This window comes from Melospiza melodia, chromosome W (genome assembly GCF_035770615.1).
Source record: "Melospiza melodia melodia isolate bMelMel2 chromosome W, bMelMel2.pri, whole genome shotgun sequence".
NCBI classification, from domain to species: Eukaryota; Metazoa; Chordata; class Aves; order Passeriformes; family Passerellidae; genus Melospiza; species Melospiza melodia.
Genome location: NC_086225.1, coordinates 22,901,649 through 22,913,808, shown reverse-complemented (window position 1 = coordinate 22,913,808; position 12,160 = coordinate 22,901,649). Strand labels below are relative to the sequence as shown.

The window sequence follows — 12,160 nt, the reverse complement described above, 5'->3', positions numbered from 1 at the left end:
GCCTAGGCTCCGGCCATAAGACGTCTAAAGACGCAGGACCGGAACTCGCCTCCTGTTTGTTTTAGGGAAGGATGGCGAGAAGGTATATTGGTTTAAGGTATATTGGTTTATTGGGATTAATAGTGGAATTAAAGGTTGTAATATGATGTCTTTTAAAACTTTTAAAACCTTAGTGCAAACCAATGGTAAAATACCTGGAAATACACCATTAGGTTGTATATTGAAACGGTGGAAAAGTGAGGGGTATTATCAAGAATTGGATAAAAGTAAAATGATAGATTATTGTAATCATTGGTGGCCTGAATATGAGATTGGGGAAGCGGGATGGCCAGTGAACGGTACACTGGAATTGGGGATAATGGAATCTTTGATGCAATTTTTAAGAAGGAATGAGAAATGGGATGAAATATCGTATTTGGATTTGTTTTTCGTTTTATATCGGAAAGAGGAATGGCAAAAGGAATGTGGTATTTTGGTTTTAGAAGTGAATGATGAAAGGGAGTGTGTGGGATGTAAAGAAAGAAAGGAGCGTAATTTGTATCCTTCAGTCGAGGAAGATTTGTCTTATTGTATAGCACCTCCGAGGGTTCCGGTTGCTCCTAATGTGCCCCCTGCTCCCTCTGCGGATATAGCTATAAAAACGGGATCTAGTGAGAGTGATAGTGATGGTGGTGATGGTGAAAAGAATGAGTGTGTTAAAAGAACTCCGTTAGCAGGGTGGACTTGCAAGGGAAGGAAGGGGCAGAAGGGGCCACATTTAATTGCGCCATTGAGGGAAGCTGTGGGACCACAGGGAGAAAGGATACTTATAAAGGTGCCTTTCTCCCCCGGGGATTTAGTAATATGGAAGCAATCAGCGGGGAGTTATCGGGAGGATCCTGAAAAGGTGGCAAGGGTGGTTAAAATGGTAATAAAGACTCAGAATCCGGACTGGAATGATTTACAGTTATTATTAGATACTATAATGGATTCCACGGAAAAGGAAATGGTTATTAGAGCCACTAGAGAAAAGGCTCGTGAGGAAATTCGGTTGAGACAACTAAATGAGACAGTTGATGAATTGGTACCAAGTGAGGAACCTAAGTGGGACCCAAACTCTACGGGAGGAATAAGGGCTGTAAAACGATATCAGGAATTGTTGGTGGAAGGAATTAGGACAGGAATACCTAAGACTATGAACTGGTCTAAGTTGTATTCGGTCAAGCAGGACAAGAATGAGTCTCCGTCTGCCTTTTTAGAGCGATTAAAAGACATGGCTCGGAAGTTTACTAATTTAGATGTAGAGGATCAATCAGGAAAACTTCAATTGGCATTGTTGTTTATGGGGCAATCACAAGAGGATATTAGGAAAAAGTTACAAAAGCTGGAAGGAGAGGATACTAGAAGTTTGGATAAAATGCTGGAGGTAGCGTGGAAGGTATACAACAACAGGGAAAAAGAAACTGCAAAAAGACAACAAGCTAGTATTCTGGCTGTAATGCAACAGGCAGGGGCAGGAGGAAGACCCATTAGGGGTCGAGGTCGGGGAGGAGCTAATCACGGACAGAGGGGGTTGCCAAGAGGTCGGGGAGGATTTGGGTTTGCACCTAACATGGGGAGGTTGGATCCAAACCAGTGTGCGTTTTGCCGACAATTGGGACACTGGAAAAATGAATGCCCGGTTAGAGGAGGTATGGGCATGGGAAACATGGGATTAAGGACAGCCCCAGTGGGAAATGCCCCTGTGGGAGGATTCACGGGAGGACCAGCAGAAGTCGCTCAAGCACTAGTTTTGGGAAACTATCAGAATCAAAGCTGACTAGAAAAGGATTTAAGGGTAGTTTTAGAAATAGATGGAAAGGATCAAGAATTTATGGTAGGCACTGGAGCTACTTATTCTGTACTCAATAGACGATTGGGACCTTTGAGTGACACAACGGTACAGGTGGTGGGGGCAACAGGGAAACTAGAGGAACAACCATTTTTACAACCTTTAAATCTTAGGTTTGGGGGGAAGGAATTAGATCACCAATTTTTGTATATGCCAAACTGCCCCACACCCCTTCTTGGCAGAGATCTGTTGTCCCGACTTAATGTGAAAATAATATTTGAAGGGGGAAGCGTGAAATTGGAAATACCTGAGGAACAAATAGCAGGCATTTTTGTAATCAAGGAAGTGGATGCCTCTCCTATTCCAGAAGAAATTGAGCAGGCTGTAGTACCCTGGGTATGGGAGTCAGGGGTCCCCAGAAAATCTAAAGCTGCGCAGCCAGTAAAAGTGGAACTAAAGGAAGGGGCCCGACCAGTGAGGATAAAGCAATACCCCTTGAAGCTTGAGGCAAGGAGGGGAGTAGCCCCGTTAATTAAACAATTTTTGGCTCAAGGAATATTACAGGAATGTGAATCGGAGTATAATACTCCAATTTTTCCAGTAAAGAAACCTAATGGTAAGTACCGTTTGGTACAGGACTTAAGGGCTATTAATGAAATAGTGAAAGACATATATCCAGTTGTTGCTAATCCTTATACTTTGTTAACATCTGTATCGGAGGAGTTTAAATGGTTCTCAGTGATTGACCTTAAAGATGCCTTCTTCTGCATCCCACTGGCAGTAGAGAGTAGGAAATATTTTGCCTTCGAGTGGGAGAGTCCTGATTTTGGGAGAAAGAAGCAGCTTACATGGACCAGAATCCCACAGGGATTTAAATGCTCCCCTACTATTTTTGGAAACCAACTGGCCAAGGAGCTGGAGGAATGGAAGATAACCCAGGTAACAATATCCCCATCCTTGTATGTAGTCCTGCAGTACGTGGACGACATTTTTCTGGCTACTTAGGAAAGGGAAATGTGCGTGGAATTAACAATTAAATTACTCAACATGCTTGGCCAAGCAGGGTATCGGGTTTCTAAGGAAAAAGCTCAATTGGTCAAAAATAGCGTTATTTACCTCGGTTGTGAGATCACACAAGGGCAGAGACGTTTGGGAGTAAACCGAATAGAGGCAATATGTGCTATTCCTTTGCCTTGTAACCATCAGGAATTGAGATCTTTTCTAGGAATGGTGGGATGGTGTCGACTGTGGATCATGAATTTCGGTCTCCTAGCCAAGCCACTGTATGAGGCCTTGAAGCAGCATCGGTTGGAGTGGACGACACAGCAAAAGAAGGCCTTCCAGGAATTGAAGCAGGCACTAAAAGAGGCCCCAGCCCTAGGACTCCCTGACGTGACCAAGGAATTCCAGTTGTACGTGAATGAGAGGCAAAAACTGGCATTGGGGGTCCTCACCCAGAAGGTGGGATCCTGGAAGAGGCCAGTGGGATACTTCTCTAAACAACTGGATTCGGCAAGTTCCGGGTGGCCCTCGTGTTTACGAGCCGTGGCGGCAACAATAATTCTTATTCAAGAGGCCCGGAAATTGACTTTGGGGGCAAAAATGAAAGTGTTTGTTCCCCATATGGTCATGGCCGTTTTGGAGCAAAAGGGGGGTCACTGGCTATCATCCAGTCGAATGTTGCAATACCAGGCCATCCTGAGAGAACAGGATGATATTGAAATAAGGACTACTAATCATGTTAATCCAGCAGAGTTTTTACGCAGTGACCAGGAAGCTGGGGGACTGGTGCATGATTGCGTAGAGGTAATTGAACAAGTATATGCCAGCAGACCTGACTTAAAGGATGAACCATTGGAAGAACCTGAATGGGAACTATACACTGATGGATCCAGTTTTGTCGAGAATGGGACTCGCTATGCCGGGTATGCAGTGGTAACATTGGATCGGGTAATAGAGGCAAAGGTTTTGTTACCCGGAACTTCGGCCCAGAAGGCAGAGGTGATTGGACTCACCAGAGCCCTGTATTTGAGCAAGGACAAAAGGGTTAATATCTGGACAGATTCTAAATATGCCTTTGGTGTGGTTCATGTACATGGGGCGTTATGGAAGGAAAGGGGGCTTTTGAATTCACAGGGAACCAACATCAAGCACCGGGAAGAAGTGCTACAGCTACTGGATGCGGTACACAGTCCCAAAGCAGTTGCAGTAATGCATGTTAGAGGACATCAGACTGCGGAAGGAGACGTTTACAGAGGAAATCGATTTGCTGATGTTACAGCTCGGCAAGTGGCACGGGAAGTATGGACTCAAATGGCATTGGTACCGGTAAGAACAAATCCGGCTACCCCATACCTGAATCAGGAGCCCAAATATTCAATAGAAGATGGAAAACTAATAAACTTGCTAGGGGCACAGAAGAATCAACTTGGGTGGTACGTTACACCAATGGGACAAATAGTGGTACCTACCCGCATAATGAAATTTATTTTGGAATCAGAACATAATAAATGTCATTGGGGGGCAGAAGTATTGGTAAAATTTTTGAAGAATGAGATAATCTCTAATCAGATGTTAACAATGGCAAAAAGAGTTAATGCAATGTGCCCAGTATGTTTGAAAAATAATCCAGTATTTAGGAGACAAATACAAATGGGAAAGTTGCAAGTCGGGCCACAACCAGGAGATTACTGGCAAGTTGATTTTTCTGAATTGCCTAGGGCACAGGGATACAGATACTTGTTAGTGTACGTATGTACGTTCTCAGGGTGGCCGGAAGCTTTTCCATGTAGAACTAATCAGGCTAAGGAGGTGGTAAAAACCTTGTTAAAAGAAATAATACCAAGATTTGGAGTACCTTTAGGATTGTCATCAGATAGGGGTCCACATTTTATAGCCGGGGTAGTGCAGGAATTAGCACGAATGTTAGATATAACCTGGAATTTGCATACCCCCTGGAGACCTCAGTCTAGTGGGCAGGTGGAAAGGATGAATCAAACCCTGAAAGGACAAATCAAAAAGATTTGCCAGGAAGCTAAACTGCACTGGCCTCAAGCTTTGCCTTTGGCCCTACTCAGGATTCGAATTAAACCAAGGGAAAAGGTAGGCGTAAGTCCATATGAGATATTATATGGCAAACCATATCATGCAACTGTATAAAAAGGGGAGGTACATGTGAGTGGGGACCAGGCAATTGCAGAGTATGTTATGTCACTTAATAAGATCTTGAATTCTTTAAGAAATACGTTACAGTGGAATAGACCGCTCACGCTGGAGAATTCTGTCCACGACATCCAGCCTGGGGACCAGGTGTACGTCAAGAAGTGGATCACGGATCCGCTACGGGAATCATGGAGCGGACCCCACCAGGTGATGATGACGACCTACACGGCGGTGAAGGTCCAGGGGATGGATGCTTGGATCCATTACACCAGGGTAAAGAAGGCACCGTTCCAGTGGGAAACCCAGATAGTGTCTCCAACCCGGATGATCTTCCGCGCAAAGCCGCCTTCTTAATTATATTACTGCTAGTGATCATGAGACTAGTACCCGTTCAAGGGTCTACTCTTGTACAGGTTGAAGAAACAAAGGTTACAGTCATGGAAGGGATGGATGTTCAATTAACTTGTGTTATCTTTGACAGCCAGAAAGTTGAGGCCGGTGAAGTTATTGCAATATGGCAACGGGGGGCTGAAAGAAGCCGAGGCAAGATAGGAGTCGGTTGGGATCAGGATAAACAACAAGGAAACACGGTACTGAATCTTACCAAGGTAACCACAAACGATACGGGAGAATATACATATTTGGTCAAAATACGGGACAGTTTTCATTACAAAAGAGTGAGTATGAGGGTTTTGCCATGGACAGGGGATCGTGCTGAAAACATAAAGGTTAATCCAGTATCAACGGCAGTGGACATGTGGGATGGGCCACCTCTCAGAATAAATTGTTCCTTCCTAGTAAGATCAAGATATCAAAGGAACCTTTGGGTCAAATGGTGGAAGTAAAATCGGGAACTGACCTGGGACAGAATAGAGGACGGGACCAATTGGTGGGGAAAGGAAGGCAAAGGTTGTGGGTGGTCGAGTGTCACTAATCCTAGAATAGGAAATGCATGGTGGAGGCATGACAGAATGATGTTATCCTTACAGAGACACGGTAGGAGTAGGCGGGAGGTTAATGATACAATAGAACGAAATACTGAGCAGGAAAATTTAGTGGTAGGATTAATCAGAGATTTTGGGATCATGCAGAATGTGACTAAAATAACAGCTTGCCTGCCGTTACCACAGGCTGCAGGTGAACCAATTCCCTGGGGAATAATACCAGTAACCAAAATGCCTGAAACATTCAAGAATGTTTCATGGTCCTGCCAGTCAGTTCCCAAACCAGTAGATGTATGGAGGGATTTGTGTATGACCACTCGGGCTATGACTAGAGAGGAATGTGAAAAGAAATCCAATCATTATGGTTGGATTCAAAATACCAGGAGGTGTTTAATTGCAACCCCAATAGATGAGCCATGCAATACAGTACGAATAAGAACGAAATCCCAACAAAACGAGATGAGTTGTCAGAATGTCACACAGAATTTTGACACCTGGAATAGTTGGAAGACATTATGGGGACCTAGTGTTTTGGAACACTATAATTACCTTGGGGAAGTACAATGGTGCATCCAATGGTCAGGAGTAAAGAATCAGTCACATTATAGGGCCCTTATCACGTCTACATCTTCCCGAGAGTTCAGACCGCAGAAAGAGGATTGGAATTGTACTGAGGTTTTTACATGTGATACACCGGAAGACCGAATCGGATTGGTACCGGTGAAAATGGCATTAAAGTGGGGATGCGAGTGTAGGGGGTATGATCACACGGTTAGCAGAGAGTCCATGGATGGACCTATAGATTGCAGATATACTACTGTGCATAGCCCTGGAAATCTAGTCTGGGTGTTGGGACATGGACAGTGGACCACACATTTACCTCTAGATGGATCAGTAACACAAATCACCCTAGGGGTTCCCACATTGTGTCCATACTGGAAACAGAATAGATTGATCCAAAGGAAAGGACTCAGAAAGAGGGAAGAATCCCTAGAGGAGCAGTGGCATGAACCTGGCTCAGGAGTGCAAATTGGATGGATATTGGAGTCATTATTCCCTCTGGTAGCGACATATCGAAACAGGGAAATGCTCAACAATTTGTTAGGACAGACAGAAAGGTTGGCAGCAGCTACTAAGAAGGGATTTAAGGATCTAAATTTGCAATTGCAAGCTACATCAAGAATGACCCTACAAAACAGAATGGCATTGGATTTGCTACTGTTAAAGGAACATGGAGTTTGTGGTTACCTGAGTAGGAGAACAGATCATTGCTGTGTACACATTCCAAATGTTACACTTGAAGTTGAGAAAGATATTTCTCAACTGGCAGAAGTGGAAACAAAAACCAAGGAAATTGAAAGGGAAGCACAGCATAATTGGATAGGAGCAGTATTTGATTCTTTGGGGCTTCACCTGTCTGGCTGGATTACGTCTGCTATACAGTATGTACTAAGGTTTTTAGTATTTCTAGTGACTATATGGATTGTATATAGATGCCTCTTAGGTGTGATCGAAAAGGAAAAGAGGCGATCTCTCCGGTTGCTGAAGGCGATGACCCGTGGGCGGCAGAATGAAGAACATTCCCCACCTCGTTATGAAGATGTTACTGTCAATACTGTTGATTGAGCATCCTTGCAGCAGGACTGAAGGATGCTCAAAAGGGGGGAAATGTTGGAAAAGAAATGAAATTTAGCAAAATATTTAATTATAGTGAGTTGTGTGTGAACTGGTTTGTTAAAAAGCAGTTTTGTAGCCGTTGAAAAGTGTGTTGAGTTTTGTGTGTAACCTAGCAGGTAGTCTTAGGGATTTAATAAATAATTAAACTAGTGCAAGAAAGTAAGAATGCTAACCTGTCTAGAGGCAGCATACAATGCTCTTAGAATAAGATAAGCAGAGGATTAATGATCTTGTTTGTGAACCAAGGAATGTATCACAAGGGGTCTGTGACCAGGCAAGGGGAACGGGGAACTGTTTCTTGGAGGCTAGGCAAGGGGAACGGGGAAACTGTTCCTTGGAGACTTTGTTGTGAGTCGCATGTATAAGAGGGAAGCACTCATACGTGAATTTGGGGGCTAGGACTTTAGGGACGTGAGTCCCCCAGTTCCCCGGGCCCTTAATAAAGCATCCACAAAACTTATCCGAGTTTTGTGTCATTTATCAATCGGGCAACAGCTTGAGCTTATTCTCCTCCTGCAGAGACCAGAGGAAGTCAACAGTTTAGACTTTAAAGAACTACCATAACCTGAATGTTTTGCAGAGTATCCCACTGGAATATCTCCTATTGTACTGCAGTCATTATCCTGTGAAAAGTTGCTTGAACAAGCTTGTGGTATTTCTGCCTTCCTGGGGTTCCCTGTTTGTGGCAAAACAGACAAAACCATTCTGAAGTATTACTAGGGCTATGCTTGTGGTGCTGCTTGGCTCTCGGAAAGCCAAGGGAGCTGGGAGATTAAGAGACATGGGCCAGTGAGACCCTGTGCCAGACATCTCCCAGCCATGTGGGAACAATGGAGCTTGGCTACATCTGCTGCTAAAACAATGGCTGCAAACCTCTGTTTTGCAGATCCAAAGTGATGCTTCTAAAAGCTGTGTGAAAAGTAACTAAGAAATGCAAGTCTACTGCCAACAGGCTCTTCTTGGCAGTGGAGGCATCCACATGTCCTCTGAACAGTGCTCAGGTGTACACAAATGGACTGAACTGGCTGCTTAAAGCTTTTGTTGATGGGTGTCATTGTTCAGTCCTTTCCCACCGAAATCACTCTTCTTTTCATTGACAGCTCAGAAAGGGCAGCCTCTCCAAGGAGAAGTCACTAATTTTACAAGTAGGCACCTGTACATATCCCATCTTCTCTCCCTTAGCATCTTCCTTCACTAATTTCAGTGTTTCTAAACTTCTTAAGCACCAAATCTTCTACCATTCCTCTTGGAAAACTAGTGTTCAGTCTATTGTGTGGAGAGTCAGGGACAAGCGTGCGGAAGAATTCGGGCTGTACAGTTAGATAGGACACCCCCCACCCTGCAGTCAGACCCTTGCTCTGTGCCCGGCCACACCCAGCCGGACGTGAGCAGAAGGAAATGACGCTGACTGCCCAAGCCATTATAAACCCCTGAGACCCCTCAATAAACGCCATTTGCTGTCCACCACATTGGTGTCAGGAGCATATGGACCGAGTGACCCTGGGCTTTGGGCCACCGTGCCGGACTTAGAACCAGGTCGCCACGCCTTGAAGGCAACACTATTGTCAAAAGAAACCAATTTTTTTCAGTTTGTATTTGGAAGACAAGAAGCATGGAAAAGCCAGTGGGAGCATCTGCCCAATTTCTTGCTGCCACTAAGGGTCTGCTTCCTTTGTATGATCTCAACAACCAAACAGAGCAGTGAGTAATGCAGTATGTTCCAACATCACAGGGGCTTACAAATAAAACTTGACAAAGTCCTGTCATGATTTATGACTACTATTGTGGAGTTTGGGAATTAATTAATTAACACAAAGGCTCTGATCTGCAGTTCCCTTTCTATGTAATATATGGTAATTCAAGCAACTTTATCATATTCTGCTGTTATTCTAAGTGAGGTCCTCCTCTAAAAACTGCAAAGCATATAATCCTGTGGACTCAGGGGAGGTTCCTTACTCCTGAATGAAGGTAAATGATACATTGGTGTACAGAAGCTTGCATGGAAACAATAGAAACATTCTAAATGAAAGTATTCATCCAATAACATCCTTTTTTACAGCAATTTGTAGCACTGTCTGATACTGTCATACAGAGATGTGCCAAAGTAGCTCCAGCAAAGTATGACCATGCTGTTTCAAATGAGGAGGAGGTATATGGCAAAGCACACAGAGATGGATTGTTCACAATCCTTTTTTAAGTCAATAAGTATGGAGAAGGGGTCATCATCAAAAAGGAACAGGGGAACTACTGTAATAAAAGCAGCCAAAGCAGAATTAAGCTTTCAATCAGTTTGTGTTACATGAAGCAGCATCATACACTCTCCTGCTGTCAGGATTAGGTGTTATGTGAGACTACCCAGAACATGTAAAACAGTCATATCAAATCCCTAATTTCAACCACGCTGGGCTGCCTCTGCCTCCTTCAGGCTGCATTGTCACCAGTCCTGAGCCCAGCTGTCCCTGCATCTCCCCAGGGGATGGAATGCAACACAGCATTTGGGCGTGTCAGCACCGGGAAGGGTTATCACTGCTCTCGCAGTATGTTTGGCAGTAGGCAAATAGCAATGACCATTATCCTTGCCCATCCTAAGGTCATTAGGGATTGCAGCTTAAAGCACAGAGGAGTGCTTTTCCAGTCCTTTACCTTGTTCGTGCCATCACATTGTTCTTCTTGGGCTGCTGATTAACTAGGCTTCCCATGTTGCCATTCTTCAGGAAGCCCTTCTGAGCCAGCTCCCTCTGCTTCTCTGCATATGGGATACCAAGAGGGAAAGCAAAATTAGGGCAACAGCCTGGTTGGCCACCATACAGCTGCAGAAACTCAGATTTGATTGATGCTGTTGAGTCAGGGATGGATGAAATGACTCCATAATTCAGAAGGCGAAAAAGAGGTACTTTATTAAGAGGTAGCATCCTTTTATAACCAGGATCACTAAGGTGAAATCTGATTGGTCTCAAAGTAAAAACCTTTCACACTATTGGTGAACTATGGATAGCACACTCTGAAGGTACATATCTATAAACAACATGAACAGAAGGAGAGATAATAACTGTTTTCATTCTTCCTCTCTAAGTTTCCCAGCCCTGAAGCCTGGGAGAATTCTCTTCGACTGAACTGAGAATCTCCACATTTGATAGTGATAGTAAAAGATTTTAAAATCATAGAAAATTCGGAGAGTTAGAAAGAAAGTTAGGCTTCTTAGGCCCTGGGAAAATGTTAAAGGTAGGCCCTGGGAAATGTTAGGCCTTGTATTTGCTAGATCGTGTGAAACTGCACCTGTGTAGTCAGTATATGATAAATGATATAATTGTTAGATGTGATGAGATATAATTACTGTTTAAAGAATCATGAGAAACTATGTTAGGGGCTTGATGGGGATCACGAGAAATCCATGCTTGGATGAAATCAATGTATACAGTAGAACAATATAAGTTCAATAATTATTATGTAAGTTATATAACGATAGAATATAAACCATGTTTGGCTCAAAACCATGTTGGGTCAGATTTGGGTCTGTGTACCCCTGACACCCAGAGCTCCTTAATAAAAGCACCTGCATGTAATCATTCCATGATTATGTGTTCCTGAACACTCACAATAGCAGCAAAAGGCATAGCAGAATTAATAGCAACAGGCATTACCTCTCTATCTCTCAGGAAAGGACAGCTGGATGAGCCATGTCCCATTGTCTCCAAGGTCACCAAATGCTAAAGCTAACATACCCACTGTATTGGGTGTGACTGAGGTGAAGTTCACAGCCCTCATAGTGCTGTGCTTTGCATCGGTAGCTGGACAGGTGTTGATAACAGACCAGTGTTTTGGCTACTGTTGAGCAGTGCTGTCCCTCTGACATTCCTTCCCCCATCAAAGGCGGTGAGAGTGGATAAGATCCTGGGAAGGGACACAGGGACACAACCGGGCCAGCTGACCCAAATTAGCCAAAGGGATATTCCATACCATATGATGCCAGCTCAGATATATAAAGCTAAGGGAGATGTGATGTGACTCGTGGGGGGTGGGCAGGAGACAAAGACCACTTACCCCGGTGTTCATGTGGCAACAGAGAGAGTTTATTTCCCAAGCCCTTCCCTATATAGAGCATTTGAAAAACCCGGTCTGGATACTTTCATTGGTCAGATCTCTACGCCCCTTCAGGTTCTGGCCAGTGAAATGCCTGCAGTCTTAGGAGAGATGTAATTGGACTAGGCCCCTGTCAGTCAACCCAGGGGCTCCTTAATTCACACAGTACAAGCCAGCCTGTGTAGCAGTGTGCAGTGTGGGGGTTAAGATAGTGGTTGCTGCTACCTATTTCCCCAATGAGCATCTCCTGTGGAAATGCTGCTTGGGTAAACATTCAGGCAAGGCAGTCAAGTCCACACACACCACACTCACCACAGCAAGCTCAGCAAAGAGAGGCAGAAGGGCCTTTTATATAGTTAATTCCACTGAGGTTTATTTCTGCACACCAAAGGGGAAACCAGAGACAAAAGATCAACCATGTGCTCTCTGCAAGGTTTAAGTAGGGGAGGCTATGGGGGCAGTACCAAGGAGCAGGGCAAAGGGGATT

The 12,160-nt window shown here is 44.2% G+C and overlaps 1 protein-coding gene across 2 annotated transcripts in view; it reads right to left on the bottom strand.

Moving 5' to 3' along the window:
- The window catches only part of LOC134431554 (protein FAM219A-like), a 346,687-nt gene that overhangs the window by 12,338 nt on the left and 322,189 nt on the right, over nt 1-12,160 (bottom strand). For both annotated transcript variants that reach the window (XM_063179561.1, XM_063179562.1), the window contains exon 3: nt 10,237-10,339. In XM_063179561.1, coding sequence (XP_063035631.1) covers nt 10,237-10,339 — 103 coding nt within the window. The remainder of the gene's footprint in view (nt 1-10,236; nt 10,340-12,160) is intronic.